This window comes from Heteronotia binoei, chromosome 5, assembly GCF_032191835.1.
Source record: "Heteronotia binoei isolate CCM8104 ecotype False Entrance Well chromosome 5, APGP_CSIRO_Hbin_v1, whole genome shotgun sequence".
Taxonomy (NCBI): Eukaryota; Metazoa; Chordata; class Lepidosauria; order Squamata; family Gekkonidae; genus Heteronotia; species Heteronotia binoei.
Window position 1 is genome coordinate 85,742,285 of NC_083227.1, and position 18,803 is coordinate 85,761,087.

Genomic DNA, 18,803 nt, shown 5'->3' on the forward strand with positions numbered 1-18,803 from the left:
TCCTATTTGAGAATACTTTGGTGTCTGGATGCGTAAACATCTGCAGGACTGAAGTTGCCGCTGCGTTCTTTGCGAAGTTTCTCACCTACCGTTCCTTTCAACTCCCCTTTGGGCAGCCGGATGGCTTTTCCCGAACAACTTCTCTCCTTCCTTTGATACAAGGAAGGAAAGGAACGTCTCACTTGATTTTACTGCATCTCAGATGTTGCAAATTAAATTTTTAAAAGGTGGGGGGGAAGCAGGGGAGGGCAATTGACCTTTGCACCTCGACACATGGCGGTGGTTGTCCAGCCCTCCTTCTCCCCTCTCTTGTATCCTTGGAAAAGCGGGGGAACAGAGAGAGAGGAAAGAGACCGGCGTGTTTCTATGTACTCTGCGGCGCATGCGTATTGCTCTCTCTTCCCTCCCCTCTTCGGCTTTTCCAACCTGAAGTTGCTTCGGGAGCTGTGATTGCGAGCTTTGGTCGCTGTTGCTAGACGATGGCATCTTGGCTGAAGCTCTGCTCTTTCTTCTTCTCTCTCACTGCGTGCCTTGACGGCCAGCGGCTTGCCATGTCGGCAGCAGGGACCAAAAAAGGGCTGGCGGCTGATGCTTGTGGCTGGAGGGTAAGAAAAAAAAAGTTTTTGTATTTTGGTTTCTCAGCGTTGCGCTTGGCTAAGTGAGCTTTCCTTTGCTCTCTTTGCAAGCTGGCGCTGAGCGGGGGAGTGCCGTGCCAAGGTGTCTTAGAGACCCGCTGCATCTTTGGGGAAGGGGTATTTCTGAATCCCTGGGGAGGGAGCAGTCACACAGGTGGTGAGCCTGCTTTTGCCCGGGCATCCGAGGTGCAAGAGGATGCGATTGTGCAGCAAATCGTACTCTAAAACAAACACACAAACTCCGCTTCTGTTTTTTGAGGGGGCGTTTTACAATTAAATTGGAAAAATTGGTAGTTCTCGAATGTGGTTTGTTTTTTTTGACGGCGGAGGGTAGTCTGCGTTTTCGTACTGAAGGAAGTCTGAGCCGGGGGAGGGTGAGGGGCAGAAGCCAACAAGTGTGAAGTCACTCAACAGGTCTTTTATCCGTCCCTCCTGCCTTCCCTTAACTAGACCTGCCCTGGGAGAGGGGATAAAAGGCGATTGCTTTGGCCTTTTGTTATTTTAATGATTCGAGGCTGGTTTGGCTACAGGCCTGGTCATTAGACCGAAGGGGAAGTATGCGTGTGTGGAAGGTGATAAAAGAGTGTTTTAGGGCTTTACCTTTTGTTCCTGTTACCAGCTTGCTACTTGCAAAGTTTTTCTGCATGTCGTTTCCCGAGTGTGACTCTTTTTAAAGGGGCTTTCTTTCAGTAGATCCTGTTTTTCTGTTCCATCTTCAGCCTTATTAAAGATTCCAGATGAATGCTTGTCGAAAGGCATGAGTGACTTTCATTGCCTCCCCCTTTTTGTTCGACTGTCACAGAGATTTCCTTGAGTTCAGATCATAACACTGAGAAGAGGGGAAAAGTTACAGCAGAAAGAAAGACGCACCCCCCTTCACCCCCCCCCCTCCCAAAAAAGCCGGTGGTGGAATCTGTAGGGAGTACAGGAGAAAAGACAAGTGTTCACACAAAAAAAACTATTTCAAAGGAAAAAAGTACAAACGTATCAAGTTTTGTAAAGAACTTAACTTTCCACTGGGTTAATTTGCATCTGGACTTTTATTAACTGATATGTCTGAAAGTATGTTCAGCTGCTGCTTCTGTTGACTTATTTCATATTACAAAAGTGATATTTTATTTGCCTATTAAAGCTAAACATAGGCCCTGCAAATTTTAATAGCTATTAAAACACTTTACTTTTTTCTGGTTTATAATGGATAGTAAAGAGCATGACAATAGTGAATCATGTTTTCTGATAAAAACACAAATTGCATCTTCTTATTGCATACACTTGCGTACTCAGGCTTCTAAAAGCATTTAAATTTTAAAATGTATGTTATGATGTGAAGAAAAATATCTTGTTCTGTTAAAACAGACCTAAAGATATTCACTGGAAAATATAATTTATATTTCCAGTACATTATTCTCAATATTCTTTTTTGGGTTAGCAAATAAAATATACCGATGCTGCTCATGCAGTTTTTCTTCTTTGAGGACAAAAAAAGTACTGTTGTCTGCAGGATGGGATCCATTGTCTTGGTTGCGTAGTATTTATCTAGGGCTGCATGTAAGTTTTGAATAGACTTGACATACTATTAAATGACTGATGGCCCCTGTAACACATTGTCTGCTCTGGGGCAAGGCAGCCTTTGAAGTGCTTCCCTGTAGGAAGTAAAAAGACTATTTGCTCTATTAAAATTCCTTGGTATTTCCTCTGTTTAACCACAGGCCACTTCCCTTCTGCCACTCTAAACACTGCAGGGACACTGACTGATTGAAAAGGCACAAGCCCTGAAGTAATTGCATCCCATTCAGACAGATATCCTTAGTGTAGCTTATTTATAATCAGTACCTTCTAGATGAAGGGTAGGTACAAATCTTCAAAAACAAAAGAAGAAAAATAAAAGCAGTCCCCATGACTGCTGAGAGTATATACTAGGGTAAGGGTTATGGGTTGTAATATTTCTTTAACTGTTGATTTAATAATTTCCTGCAGAACCCTAACCTTGTTTATTCACTTAGTTGTCAGGGAAATTTTGCAGATAGTGATTAAAAATAGGTGAATTGTGTAATTGGAAATAGTACTGAAAATGTGTAGAACCAGGTGTTTCAAAACCATAATAGATGCAATGCCTATAAAATTTGTATTAATTTAAGTCTATAAGATGTAATTTGATGTCAAAATGACCATCTTATAGGAATAAGTTGCTTAGGAATATGGTTGCTTAGGAGTGTGGGTTTTTTTTGTTTTGGTTTTTAATCAGAGCCTGCTTTGTTAGATAAATGAAATTTTACATTTAGGAGACATTCATGCATGCATTCAAGTACACAAACAGAAAGGTGGAGGTTATAGCAAAGTGAAGTCAGTGGGCTCAGCAATCCAAAACATAGGTCAGTTATGTTCCTTTGCTGAGGGCTGATGAGAACAGTCACAAAAGCAAAATTTATGTAATATCTTATCGGAAAATTAAAGAATAATGTCAGTTTTGAAATTTCAGTTAATTTCAGAGTGCTTACATACTCTTACAGTGTGTCTGTTAGAACTGAATCAGATGGCTAAGTATATATCCTTCAAGGTTGTTGTACCCGTATTATAGATGCTGGCTAATTAAAGCTGCAAAGGATATTGTAAAATGCTCTTTAATAAAGGCCAGCTGCTTTTTCCAGCAGCTACGTGAGAACAGAGCTTTGATGTGATCTTGCTAATTTAATTCTCAAAAAGATGGGACTTCCATTTAGCATTTTCCTGGGATATAAATAAAAAATGACAGACATGTAGTTTCTTATTGATGGACAATGAAAATAAAATTGTTCATGTTTTAAATGTGAAACTAATGTTTAAGGAAACTTTTAGGATGCTAAAGACTAAGATTAAAAGACGCAAATGCCTCCTGACTTTAAATAATTTTAATATACAGTGCAATGTTTATGCTCATTTTAAAGTATTCTCTTTCTGTCATGATAGTCCATTACTGTTAGGTAAGCAGAAACATTTACAACCTTATTACATTTAGGCAAAAGCTGTTTTGTGTGACATCTTGATATGGTGATCTAACAAGGGACACACACTTCCAGTGTGCCAGAGGAAGTATGCCTGTACATGAAAACTCAAACCCTGAATGAAACTTTGTTATTCTTAAAGGTGCTAAATTTGTTATAGCCTTTCACACAGAGCTTGGATACTGCATATTGCAACGTGTGTTTTGGGGTTCAGGTTATCCTGAAGTATGTGCAAATTGCAGAACCAATTAGCAGCAGCCATTCTGACTCATTTCAGGTGGAAGGGAAGCTAAGTGAACTGTCGTTACATCCCCTCAACTGATGATCAGAGAAGGGCATCTGTTCATTTTTTTTAATAGAAGGATTGACAACTGCACCCTTCTTTGCTCAATATTCTGTTGGTTGGGACACATATCTCGAAGTTACTTTTCCTTAGTCAGTTTTCATACACCTGTGAATGGGGAGCTGCATCAAACCTGCTAGCTCAATGAGCTTTTTGCATAATTTGCAGAAGAGTCTGTGTACATTCAACAGAGTGGTGGTTGAGCTTTGCCCCTGTGACTTAGGTTTTGGGGCTTATATTCAGGGCTGTCTGCTAGCTCATATTATTTAGTGCATTTTTGTCCTGCCCTTTCTCCAAGGAGCTCAGAGTTGTGTGCAGGATTCCTCCCTGCTCCAACCCTGTGAGGTAGGTTAGGTTGAGAGAATTACTAGCCTCGAACCACCCAGTAAGGATTGTGGAAAACCCAGGTCTCCCTCATGCTTATTTAGTGTCCTAACCACTGTACCACACCTAATTCCTTCTTTTGAGACTTCAGTATATGCCTGTTTGTGGTCACTACTGTACAATTAAGTTGGAGATTCTATATTTTACATTTAAAAAAATCTTAGTTTGTGGTGGATAGTCCAACTTTTCAAATTCACATTGTAACTACATGCCTTCACAGATACTAGAATGTACAGTTTCTAGTGGTGTATGGAGGTATTACACACTGCTGTTCAGGGTGACATCACTAGGGCCCCATCCCATGAGTCTCAGCAGCTGAGATGCTGGTATCCTGACTTGTTCGCAAAATGTGCTAAAAGTGTGTAGAGATTGGGGAGTTGCTAGTTGGTGTACTTTTACTTCGACCAGTGCGCATACTGACTATACTGACTATACATATTTGACATGTTAAACTGTCTGAGACAGATCTTGTTGTGTATATTTTAAAATAAGTCCACTGTTGTGACACTGAGCTGCATTATGTTAACAGAAAAAGTTTGCCACTTTCTTCCCACTTTCCCCCAGGATGTTGGTTTTACAGTTCAAGAGGCTGATATACCAATTTAAGCCTATGGAAGGATTTGACTGGTTCCATTCCCAGTGTGCTTGTATGGAAGCTGCAAGGTTCTTATGTGGTGGAATGTATGGAAGAAGACAAAGCTGCAAGGTTCTTATGTGGTGAATGAGTAGTATATCTGACTAGGCCTTCAGGTGGTACCCACCTGTTTTCAGTTTTAAACCTTCTTTGCACTCTATATCACCTCTTTAATCTGAAGGCATGAAAAAACAAGAATTGGATAACATGTAGGCAGGGTCCATCAGTGAAGTAACAGGGCAGTTATTCTGTCCTTTCACTTTAAAGGCAAAAGTAGTCCCCTGGGCAAGCACCAGTCATTTCCGACTCTGGGGTGACATTGCTTTCACAATGTTTTCACGGCAGACTTTTTTATTGGGTGGTTTGCCATTGCTTTCCCCAGTCATCTACACTTTCCCCCTTTCACTTGGGGTGGCTTAAGAGATAAAATTATTTGAAGAAGATCTGAGAAGGAATTGGATTTATGGGAAGAACTTTTTTGATGGGTTGAGGTTGGTGCCTGGGGGCAGACTCTACCTCTGTTTTGTGTTCAGTCTGAAAAATTGCCTTCTTTAAACTGGATGTTGCAGCCGCAAATGTTGGCTCAAAGTTGTGGTTTATTTGGGGCTCAGGCCTTCCTCTGCCTTGGATACATTCCTTATCTTAGCTTAGACCTTTTTCACATGAGCTCAAAGCTGCTGAGAACTGGGTTCCCCCATTTCTTCCCCACAGCGTCATGGTGCATTCATGCACCTTCCAGGTTTTCCCTGGCTTTCTCAGTCAGATCTTTCTCAAACTTGCTTTACTACAAAGATTTGGAAAAGATTGCCATAAATGGTTGGTTGCCATGTGAGCAAGAAAGTCCCAACTTTCTCAGTCCCACAATTTCTTCTACCTCTGGAGTGGCCATTTCCCTGCAGCCATTGGTAATCAAATATCATATTGTTATAACAATCTACTTATCAGGTTACCTAAATTTTCAGGATGTCTGTAGCCTCTTTCATTGCAGAAATATGTCTTTCTCTTTGTCTCTACAATGAGAGGGAAAGCTGGAAATTCAGAAAATATGATGCACGGATTGTTATAATTGAATAACAATATTCAGTTGCCAATTTTAAAAAACCTGAAAAAGCCTCACTGATGCAAGGGGAAATGGCACTTGGGGGGATATTGAGGCAGGGAAACCTGCTACATTGAAGCCTTGTGTGAAAAACACCTTAGTCAGTATTCTGTTTCCATGAAAATTCACCTAGAAGCACTCACACAAGTTGTGAACTTGATGGCCTGCTCTGTTATTGCTAATGCTTGGCGAGGAAATATATACTGCGTCTGAACATGAGGATTTTATTAAACTGTCATAACTCTTAGAAAAGACTGCATGCTAGAATTGCCTGGCCTGTACCTGGGAGCTTTGGGAAAAGGAAGCATCATAGATGTTATAATGCTACCTCTTCCCTCCCCCAATGTTTTAGAAATTCCCCCTTCTCTGTGGCAGAGATACAAAAAATTCTTAGACATTCACAGAGGGAACTTTTTCATGTCACTTCCAGGCAATCACACAGAAATGATGTCATAGCATCCATGTTGTTGTTCACCCTCCCCATTTTCTTATAGGTCCTGTTCTCAAGTGCAGGCATTAAAAGGTGGGATGGGAGCTTGCCATCTATGGTAAACCTTTTTTTATACTCAAGATGTTGGATAAGGCAAGTAAGAATCCTTGGGAGGGTAGCTCTCAAGGAAGATCTAGTGGAAGTAGGGTTGCCAGGTCCAGTGATTGCGTGGGAGGGATTTTCCAGGAGTGGGGGTGGAGTGCTATGACATGCTGATGTCACATAGATGTGATGTCATTATGTATGGTGATGCTCTGCTTTTTGGGCAAAGCTCTATGGTGAAATTGCCCTCAAACCATATAGTTTTGCCCAAAAAACAGTGTTGCTGTGTGACACTGCCAATGTGATAATGTCACTTCTGTGTGATATCAGCTCATCATGTTGGTGGGTGGGATTTTCCCTGCTGGCCAGCTGACCAGTGGTGAGCAAAAGCCCAAAAAACCCAGGGGATTCCCCCTGCCCCCAACTAGGGATTGCATTCTGAAGTGGAAGTGGCTTGGCCATGGTGGTGTTGTAGCAGCCTACTGTAAAGGAGTCACCAGCAGACCTGAATGAGTCCCCCAAAACTACTAGTAATTTCTTCAGCATTTCCCTGGGAGGCCATTTATACTTGTTGTTGGCAATTTGGCATTCTGTTAGTCAAATTAAAACATTAAATATTGACATCTGCTTGTTCTCCACCAGAGCCAGGGCCTTTTCAGCCCTGATACTGGCCTGGTGGAACTCTTTGCCAAATGACATCTGTGCCCTGAGAGACCTAGTGTGATTTGACAGGGCCTGTAAGACAGAGATGTTCCATCAGGCCTACAGTTAAGAACAGCAATAGTCTATACCAAGTCTAGCCTCTTCCTTCTCTCCTCCTCCCCACAGGGTAAGGGCACAATTTGGTCCTTTAAGCACCATCAGAAATAGTTAGACTTGTCTGTTTTAATTTGTTTTGTAAATGTGTCTTACTGAATTGTTGTTTGCTGCCCTGAGCCTTATATATAGGAAACGGCGGTCTACAAATCAAATATGTAAATATGCAAAAATATACATGTACTTATTGGACATGTTTAGCCTGGAGAGGAGGCAGCTGAGAGGTGATATGATCACCGTCTTCAAGTATTTGAAGGGTTATTATATAGAGCAGTGGTCCCCAACCTTCTTGGCACCAGGGACTGGCAATGCAGTGCCCCCCCTCCATTGCCCCCCATCAGAGCGTGCCTCGGCACCGCCCCCCCACGATCACAGCACACCGTGCCTCAGCCCCACCGGCTGTGACGTGGCCTGCATCTTATCCTTCTTTGAAGAATGTGCAGGAGGACACTTCTACCCCAATGGTGCAGAATTGTTTTCTGTTGCCCTAGAAGGTAGGTCCAGAACCAACAGGTTGAAATTACATCAAAAGAGTTTCCGGCTCAACATTAGGAAGAACTTCCTGACAATCTGAGAGGTTCCTCAGTGGAACAGGCTTCCTTGGGAGGTGGTGGGCTCTCCTTCCTTGGAGGTTTTTAAATGGAGGCATCTGACAGCAACATAGATCCTGTGAATTGGGGGGGGGGGTATTTGTGAATTTCCTTCATTGTACAAGGGGTTGGACTAGATGACCCTGGAGGTCCCTTCCAACTCTATGATTCTATAATTGACCAAGATGAAATTTTTCTGGAGGAGAAAGGAAAAATAGAACAAATTATTAGAAATAATAAAATGGAAAACAGATGCCAAAAAGATATATTTTGTTACTTATTAATATTGTCTGTGACCAAAGGCAAAGGTATTAATCCGAGGCCTTGTTCTTGGTATTTTGTTGCTATAGTGAAGCTTACTTTCCCATAATGGTTTAATTGTGTATCTAAAACTTTTAAAAGATATTCTAATTTTTTTTTTAAAGAACTGATAAGACATGGAAGAATAAAACGGAATGATATATCATATAAATTGTAATTACCTTTCTTAATTGGTCAGAATGCAGCAAGGAACCAAGAATGATATAATAGTACCATCTACAAAGTACTCTCTACCTCTTTAATGCTAGGCATTGGGATGATGCAATCAAGATTTAAAAAATGATTGTGCACAGGTGATGACCATGGAATACAGGAGGGGAAAGTGACCCAAAATTCAAATGTGTTGGAGAATACAAGCATTACAGCACTTTACTGATTACTGGAAGGACACTAATTTGTTAAACACAAGACCAGTCTTCATTAAGGCTGTGTGGAGACTAGGATGGATTTCTCACCAGCATTGCTCCGCCCCCAGGTTTCTGTTTTCCCTGGTGGAGCAATTGGTGCAAAATCAGTTGCTTGCACGGGGGTGGGGTGGGAAACAGAAGCCAGGGGTGGAGCAATGCAGGTGAGAAATCAGTACGAATATTCAAAGTAAAAACCCACTAAGTTTCTCTTGCTCTCAGACACTGAAGTAGTTGTAGGCTAGAAACTTGGATCTTTTCCTTGGAGGTCTCCCATACAAATGCTAGCCAGGGCTGACCCTGCTTAGTTTATGAGATTTGATGAGATCTGGCTAGCCTGGACTATTCAGGTCAGGTGTCTGCTCATTACTGTAATCCTTTGTAACTCACCTTTTCTGCAGTTGGGGATGGGGGGGTGGGATCTTTCCACAATTTGATAAACTGTTGATGGAATTTCAAGCTTTTTGCTTCATATGCTTGGTTTTCCATGTCCTCTGCCTGACCTTCACCTCTGTAGTACATGAATAGCTCAGCCAGTAGCAGATAGGCTCTTACAATGAGAGTTGCTTAGCCAATGGGGTCAAAGCAGCTAGCCAATGTTAAGCAGAAGCCTTTCAGTCTGCCCTGCCTCTCTGTGCTAAGTAGACAAATGAGCCAATCAATGATAAACTTGATTCAATTGCTGCTTGTTTTGAAAGACTATTGATGGGATGGATCCTGTCTCTCTGCCCAGTAAAGTTTAAAGCCTTTCTCTAACTTGCATTTTTTCTGTGTTTCATAGATTTTATTATTATTCCACAGGTCTCAGTATAAAGTGACTTTTACTCAGATATAAAGCTTTTTGTTTTATTTTTCAAATACTGAAGGTCTAGCTTACTTTATAGCCTACTGCCATCTGGAAATTATTGGAGATTTTAACTTATTAGAAATGTTTATTCAATATTATACAATGGAGTTTTGGAAACCACATTGCATGAAATGATTTGAAGTTAAGCAGTGAAGTGGCTAAGTTTGCAGATGACACTAAATTGTTTAGGGTGGTGAGAACCAGAGAGGATTGTGAGGGATTTGTTGACGCTGGGTGAGTGGGCGTCAACGTGACAGATGAGGTTCAGTGTGGCCAAGTGCAAAGTAATGCACATTGGGGCCAAAAATTCCAGCTACAAATACAAGTTGATGGGTTGTGAACTGGCAGAGACTGACCAAGAGAGAGATCTTGGGGTCGTGGTAGATAACTCACTGAAAATGTCGAGACAGTGTGTGATTGCAATAAAAAGGGCCAACGCCATGCTGGGAATTATTAGGAAGGGAACTGATAACAAATCAGCCAGTATCATAATACCCCTGTATAAATTGATGGTGCGGTCTCATTTGGAATATTGTGTACAATTCTGGTCATCGCGCCTCAAAAAGGATATTATAGCATTGGAAAAAGTCCAGAAAAGGGCAACTAGAATGATTAAAGTTTTGGAACACTTTCCCTATGAAGAAAGGTTAAAACACTTGGGTCTCTCTAGCTTGGAGAAACGTCGACTGCGGGGTGACAGTCTAACCTCGAGGTTAGACTACTGCAATGCCCTCTACATGGGGCTGCCCCTGTCCCGAACCCGGAAATTGCAGCTGGTGCAGAACGCCGCGGCCCGGCTGTTATTGGGTCTCCCAAAGTGGGGACACATTCAGCCGGGTCTTCGGACCCTGCACTGGCTTCCAGTGATATACCGAGTCCGGTACAAGGTGCTGGTTATCACCTTTAAAGCCCTATATGGCTTGGGACCTGTCTACCTGAAGGACCGTCTTTCCCCGCATGTTCCCCAGAGAGTACTGAGGTCGGGAACACAAAATCTCCTTACTGTCCCTGGGCCGAAAGAAGCCCGCTTGAAATCCACCAGAGAAAGGGCTTTCTCTGTTATGGCCCCTATATGGTGGAATCAGCTGCCGGAGGAGGTGAGGGCCCTGCGGGACCTTGTTCAGTTCCACAGGGCCTGTAAGACGACCCTCTTCCGGCTAGCCCATACCTAGCTTGAGAACCTAGTGCAACTTGCCAGATTTCTTTTATATATACTTGAATATTTATTAATTTTTAGAGTTTTATCTGTTTTAATTGTCTATTCCCTCACATGTTTAAATATTGCTTATTGTTATGTGGGATCTATTGTTGGAAGCCGCCTTGAGCCATTCGTGGGAAGGGCGGGATATAAATTCTAAATAAATAAAATAAATAAATAAAATAAACATGATAGAGGTTTACAAGATTATGCATAGGATGGAGAAAATAGAGAAAGAAGTACTTTTCTCCCTTTCTCACAATACAAGAACTCGTGGGCATTCAATGAAATTGCTGAGCAGTAGGATTAGAATGGATAAAAGGACGTACTTCTTCACCCAAAGGGTAATTAACATGTGGAATTCACTGCCATAGGAGGTGGTGGCAGCTACAAGCATAGCCAGCTTCAAGAGGGTTGGGATAAAAATACGGAGCAGAGGTCCATCAGTGCCTATTAGCCACAGCATATTATTGGAACTGTCTGGGGCAGTGATGCTCTGTATTCTTGGTGCTTGGGGAGAGGCAAAGTGGAAGGGCTTCTAGCCCCACTTGTGAACCTCCTTTTTTTTTTTTTGGCCACTGTGTGAAGCAGAGTGTTGAACTGGTTGGGCCATTGGCCTGATCCAACTTGACTTCTCTTATGTTCTTATTATCTTCATGATTTTGAAAGCACTGTGGCATAGGGCTCTTCAGCTTTAGAGTTCTATGGTTTTGAAGTCCCAAAGTTTTCCCCCAACCCATGGAACTGAACATGTGAAGCTGCTTTATACTGAATGAAACCATTGATCCATCACAGGCAGCATTGTCTATGCAGGCTAGCAATGGCTCTCCAGATTCTTAGCCTGAAGTCTTACACATCACTTACTACTTTTAACTGCCAGAAATTGAATCTGGGACCTTCTGCATTCCAAGCAGATGTTCTGCCTCTGAGCTGTGTTCCTTCCCCCACTTTTTCAGTATTGTGCACTGGAAGACATAACCTGTTCTAAATCCTAAATGCTGATCCAGGCTTTCTTTCTTCAGTATAGAAGAGAAACATTTCCTGCACAGTTTCTTTTGTCTTCTCTTCTGTCTATAGGCTTTTTATGGTACTTCTGTAAGCAATGTGTTGGAAATAGGGTTGCCAGGTCCAATTCAAGAAATATCTGGGGACTTTGGGGGTGGAGCCAGGAGCAAGATTGTGACAAGCACAATTGAACTCCAAAGGGAGTTCTGGCCATCACATTTAAAGGGACCACACACCTTTTAAATGCCTTTCCTCCATTAGAAATAATGAAGGACGGGGGCACCTTCTTTTGGGGCTCATAGAATTGGACCCACTCGTTCAATTCTTTTGAAACTTGGAATGTGTTTTAAGCAGAGGCATTAGATGCCATGCTGCAAATTTGGTGCCTCTAACTTAAAAAAAAATCCCTCCCAGAGTCCCAGATACCAATGGATCAATTCTTCATTATACCCTATGGGAATCGAACTCCATAGAGAATAATGGAGTGCTCAGCAGACATTTCCCTCCCTCCCACTTTCGGATGACCCTGAACCATTTGTGCAAACTGAAGAGACATAACATGTCATGTGAGTTTTTGCCTTAAGCATGGGTTCCAGAACATAAGAAAAGCAGCCAGTAGAAGGATGAATGGAAACCTGGACTTAACCTAGGACCCGTGTGGCTGCACCTGTTGGATTTTGGACTGCTACCCAAGCAAGAAGTAGCACATTTATTGGTACTGTACATGTCTATCAGCAAAAGGATACAGACAGTGAACTTTGGTACCATTATAGCAGTTGGAAACTAATTTGTATTTTGAGTTTTTCTGTATTCATGGACATTTGTAAGAAGTTTGGTGAAGAGTACTTGAATAAGATATGAGAAATTGTGGAGCAATTATTTGCAATATATAAGTAATACAGTGGTTTATTTCATTTGTTATTAATCAGTACACTGTGGTTTCCGGTTTTGCCCCACCTGGGGATTGGCAACCCTAGTTGGAAAAGAACAACAACAAAAAAGAAGCAAGTTTGATTTATGTGTCAGTTCTTTCTTATAACTAGTTATGTGATTAATTTAAACAACAGTAGCACACTAATTATGAGGACCTCTCATAATATACAGCTATCAAATAGTAAAAGTCTCAGATAAATTAATGCTCTATATATTTCACTGCAAAGTGTTTCCATTATTTTGCTTTTTATCATATAATGTGATCAGTTTTCATTCTTCTGATTTATTCTGTGTGCTCTTAATTCTTGTTCTGATCAACAAATAATGAGTTACATATCATATATAATATTTATTGGAAGGTTTTCAGAATGTGCAACGTACAATATAAGATTACTTGTTTTTATTTAATGGTCTGGCAAGATTTTGACTGTAGTGAAAGACAAACCATTTTAATTATCTTAATTGTCAATTCTTACAGCTGTTTTAAAGAGAGCGTGATTTAAAGATAGCGTGAAAGTTCATTCAGTAGTTGCTATGAATAGATTCTGTGAAAAAGCAAAGCCTGCTAGAGCATATTATCTTAGTGGGCAGCCTCAGGTTTTAATTTTGAACCCTCCTCTGTGTCCAAGTAGGAGGGACTAGATACCTCTGATCTTACTTCTGACCATATTCAGATCCAGCCAAGCACTCAGTGACTTCCCTGACTTTTTTTGTACATGGCTGTGGGAAAATTCCTGGTTGGCTGGCTATGAATTAATGAAAATCCTTAGAATGCTTCACTAATGATAGCTCCTGTGGCTTTAAAAAAATGCCACTGCCTTTTTAATTTGAAGGGGGTCATGGAGGTTTACAGAAAATAAGAAAGGTAACATCTGGTTGTGCTCTGCTGATGGCTGCTTTTGTGTGAAGAAAAAAAGTTATGGTGTTTCCTCAGCATCAAAAGCTTTCAAGGTGATCCTCATAAGAATTCCTTGTAAAATGCCCCACACTCAAGCTGTGAGTTCTAATTAATAGTATTCTGCATTCATCGCTTCTCGGCCTTATGGCTAAGATCAAGTGTGTAGTGTATTCTGCATTCTGAAACGCTGAATCTTACTGTTAATTCCCAGTTTTTAAATACTTTAATCCCAAAGGATTACTGAATTTTGCTAGTTTAGATAGCAGGCAAGTCAGTATTAGGAGTTTTTTTTTTAAAAAAAAACCTAAGAAATTTGACGTAATTCAAATTACTAAGTAGTTAAAACTTATTTTCTTATGAAAATGCAAATTGAAATCAAACTACCTCACTTAAGTAATTCTGCAATGTGTGATGATAACCATTTTGCATGCTGGAACTAAGATACTTTAGAAACTAACTCTGTGTCCCATTCCCGTCTCTGAGATCCACCAAGGATACCCTCTTAATATCTTAATTATACTATTTATGCAACCGGTTCAGCAATAAAAAAATTCATGAGGTTCAGCCAATAATTGCATAAAGAGAAGTATTCTTGGTAGTTGCTTCCCAGTTATAAAAATTCCTTCTGCCAAAGTTCAAGCCTGAGCCTTATTCAGAAACCTTGTGAAAGCTATGTGTTTGGGCTAGCCCTTTGGGACTCATGGGTAACTTGATGAGGCATGTAATTTAGCTTGATGAAATCTTATTGTTTTGCTAATGTTCGTTTTTATTACCTTCCTCCAAGCTTTCAGAATGCCTCAGTAATGCATTTGGTGAAGTCTTGACATGAACAGCACATGTGTCAGGAAGGAGATGGCATGTGAGCAGGACAGTGGTTGATAGTGTGGAGGTGCTAGGACTCCTTAGATGTGGAGTGCCAGTCATAAAAGACAAATCGTTTATACCAGGGCTGGGCACTAGCTGAAGTATACTGAGCCCAGGAGCAACCATGCTTTCCTCCAGTAGGCCATCAGTGCCATCTTAAGCAGATTTACACCCTTCTAAGCTCTGATTTGTATGTTGGCACTGGGTGGCTGTCCTCTGCCCCTCCTATGCCAGAAATGTGAGCTGTAGCCACTTCCATGATACTTCTCTGTATGAACAAGCATTTTATGTGTCATTTGAAGGGAGGGTTGCCATCTGCTAAGTTTGTGGGCAGAGATGTGCAAGTAGGGGAGCACGTCTAAGTAAGAGATGGATAAGAAATGGACAAGAAGACAGACTGAGTGCAAGCAAAATGTGGAAACTTGCAGTCCATTGACTGGGGGGAGGGTTGTATGTCCAGCAGGTTTTTTTTAAAACATAAAACTCATTTTATATGATCTTCTGCAAATGTCTCTAGTGATCCATTATCACTTCTGTAAAAGTTCGCTTTCCTTCCAACTTTTCTTGTTCCAGTTAACACTAATGCATCTTTACCAAATATTATTAACAAAACCTCAGTTGTTAACTTTCCTTCAAAAACTGGTTTGTATGTTCAAGAACCGTGTTGTACTATAGGTCAAATTATTCAAATCCATGTAAACAGATAGAAACAATGCTTATTATAGTTCTGAAGTATTAAAATACTGTGTTTTGATACTTAAAGGAGAAGGTGATCAAAGTTGGAGTCCAGTAGCACCTTTAAGACCAATGAAGTTTTATTTAGAATGTAAGCTTTCGTGTGCATGCATCAGATGATGAAATGGGGTACAACGAGCAGGAAGTTAGTGGGCAGTGGTTAAGTGTGCAAAGTAGTACAAAGTTAGAACCCACTGACAAAATGTTGAACTTAACAAATTGGTAAAGGTAAAAGATAGTCCCCTGTGCAAGCACCGGTCGTTTCTGACTCTGGGGTGACGTTGCATCACGATGTTTTCATGGCAGACTTTTTACAGGGTTGTTTGCCATTGCCTTCCCCAGTCATCTACACTTTCCCCCCAGCAAGCTGGGTACTCATTTTACCAACCTCGGGAGGATGAAAGGCTGAGTCAACCTTGAGCCAGCTACCTGAACCCAGCTTCCGCCAGGATCGAACTCAGGTCGTGAGCAGAGTTTAGGACTGCAGTACTGCAGCTTTACCTCTGTGCCACGGGGCCTCTTTTAACAAATTGAAAGAACACCAAATTTGGTCTGGGTAGCAATTGCAGTTGTAAGTTGAATAGGGATATGGCTGAGAAGCTAAATGAATTTTTTGCCTCCGTCTTCACTGTGGAAGATGAAAACTTTTTGCCCTTCCCAAAACCACTAATTTTGGAAGGGGTGTTGAAAGACCTGAGTCAGATTGAGGTGACAAAAGAGGAGGTCCTACAACTGACGGACGAATTAAAAACTAATGTCACCGGGTCCGGATGGCATACATCCGAGAGTTCTGAAAGAACTCAAAGTTGAACTTGTGGATCTCCTGACAAAAATCTTTAATATTTCATTGAAATCTGCCTCCGTTCCTGAGGACTGGAAGGTAGCAAATGTCACCCCCATCTTTAAAAAGGGTTCCAGAGGAGATCCGGGAAATTACAGGCCAGTCAGTCTGACCAATACCGGGAAAGTTGGTAGAAAGCATTATCAAGGACAGAATGAGTAGGCACATTGATGAACACGGGTTATTGAGGAAGACTCAGCATGGGTTCTGTAAGGGAAGATCTTGCCTCACTAACCTGTTACATTTCTTTGAGGGGGTGAACAAGCATGTGGACAAAGGAGACCCGATAGATGTTGTTTACCTTGACTTCCAGAAAGCTTTTGATAAAGTTCCTCATCAAAGGCTCCTTAGAAAGCTTGAGAGTCATGGAGTAAAAGGACAGGTCCTCTTGTGGATCAAAAACTGGCTGAGTAATAGGAAGCAGAGAGTGAGTATAAATGGGCAGTCTTCGCAGTGGAGGACGGTAAGCAGCGGGGTGCCGCAGGGCTCGGTACTGGGTGCCATGCTCTTTAACTTGTTCATAAATGATTTAGAGTTGGGAGTGAGCAGTGAAGTGGCCAAGTTTGCGGATGACACTAAATTGTTCAGGGTGGTGAGAACCAGAGAGGATTGTGAGGAACTCCAAAGGGATCTGTTGAGGCTGGGTGAGTGGGCGTCAACGTGGCAGATGCGGTTCAATGTGGCCAAGTGCAAAGTAATGCACATTGGGGCCAAGAATCCCAGCTACAAATACAAGTTGATGGGGTGTGAACTGGCAGAGACTGACCAAGAGAGAGATCTTGGGGTCGTGGTAGATAACTCACAAAATGTCAAGACAGTGTGCATTTGCAATAAAAAAGGCCAACGCCATGCTGGGAATTATTAGGAAGGGAATTGAATACAAATCAGCCAGTATCATAATGCCCCTGTATAAATCGATGGTGCGGTCTCATTTGGAGTACTGTGTGCAGTTCTGGTCACCGCACCTCAAAGAGGATATTATAGCATTGGAGAAAGTCCAGAAAAGGGCAACTAGAATGATTAAAGGGCTGGAGCACTTTCCCTATGAAGAAAGGTTGAAACGCTTGGGACTCTTTAGCTTGGAGAAATGTCGACTACGGGGTGACATGATAGAGGTTTGCAAGATAATGCATGGGATGGAGAAAGTAGAGAAAGAGGTACTTTTCTCCCTTTCTCACAATACAAGAACTTGTGGGCATTCGATGAAATTGCTGAGCAGACAGGTTAAAACGGATAAAAGGAAGTACTTCTTCACCCAAAGAGTGATTAACGTGGAATTCACTGCCACAGGAGGTGGTGGCGGCCACAAGCATAGCCACCTTCAAGAGGGGTTTAGATAAAAATATGAAGCAGAGGTCCATCAGTGTCTATTAGTCACAGTGTGTGTGTGTATAAAAATTTTTTGCCGCTGTGTGACGCAGAGTGTTGGACTGGATGGGCCATTGGCCTGATCTAACATGGCTTCTCTTATGTTCTTATGTTCTTATTTGGTGGTAGGAAGTGTAGCTGTATGACCTGCTTGGACTAGGAGGTTCAGGTAGCCTTTGGTAGGTGATGTGAGGGCATTAGTGGCAGCGATGATGATATTGTTATTGTTGTTAATGTTATTGCATCTACTGCCCCAGTCCTTAAATCGAGTCTTTTAAAGAAATTCGCTCTTCTAAAGAGACTGAATAGGCAGAATTTTCAAGTTTTATTCTTGCAAAGTGTTTACTTTTGTACTCAGGAAAACTTTCAGACCTTTACAAAATGCAAGCCCATTTAATGTGGCACAGATAGTGCATTCTGATGGTCCTATTCTGAATTGTAAATCAAGTGAGAACTTAGTAAAACTCTAGGCTCACTTTGCAAGTAAAATTTCAACAGGATCCTGCTAAAGTTGCAAAAAAATCCAAAAGATCTTCTGTAATGACAAATAAGGATATATGTTTTACAGCTGTCTTCAAAGTAAGCATTTCTATCAACATGATATCCTATAACAAATAGGTGAATGCCTGGTATGCTATTAAGCACACTTCCACTTCTGATTTGTTTTTAAGTTCTGAGCAATTCTTTTATTCCTTTGCCAAACCACTCTATTTCCTCATTGTTTTAGCATTCTGTAACAAAATAGTTTACAAATCAGGGAAACTTTCTTTTTAACCAATGTAATAATTTCAAAATTACAAAATAAGCCTCCTAAATTAGCAATACAACATTAAATTCAGTCAAGCCAGGGTTATCACTTCGCATGATCCTGTATTTATACTAGTTGGAGTTAATAGTCTGTATTTACACGTCTGTCATTATATTTATAGTTTATCTTCTCATCAAAATAAAAGTGCAAATCACAAAAAAGAGTTAATATGTCAGCAAACTCTACTCCTTAACATGTGACAAGCTCTTATTGTGAGCTGTTTCAGAACAACAGTAGAAACAAACACCCATCTTTTATTCATAAGGCTGAGATAATACAAGATGGTACAGTTTAGGTACCTCCAAATAGTTGCATTTCTAAGATTAATTCACTAATCGTGCCATTGACTTTCTGGGGAAGTCATGCAGAGATTTTAAATGGAAGGTTCAGTTTGTTAAAGATTGAGATGCAAAGACCAAACTTTCTTTTATGAACATTTGGTAGTAAATGCAAGAATCAAAGCCAAAAATGGAATGAGAGGCTAACACCCACATATTATCTAAAATTTTTAGTAGGCATAAATTATTTATTTCATTCCACCTTTAGATATCCCTGACATGGGTATTT

General features: G+C 41.1%; 1 protein-coding gene across 2 annotated transcripts in view; it reads left to right on the top strand.

Annotated features, from left to right (window-relative positions):
- The first annotated feature begins 397 nt into the window (after positions 1 to 397).
- IL17RD (interleukin 17 receptor D) overlaps positions 398 to 18,803 on the top strand; it is a 98,435-nt gene continuing 80,029 nt past the window's right edge. The window contains exon 1 of one of the 2 annotated variants that reach the window (XM_060239736.1): positions 398 to 605. In XM_060239736.1, the coding sequence (XP_060095719.1) occupies positions 480 to 605 (126 nt within the window). In that variant the 5' untranslated portion in view covers positions 398 to 479. The remainder of the gene's footprint in view (positions 606 to 18,803) is intronic. The other variant, XM_060239735.1, reaches the window with a different exon arrangement.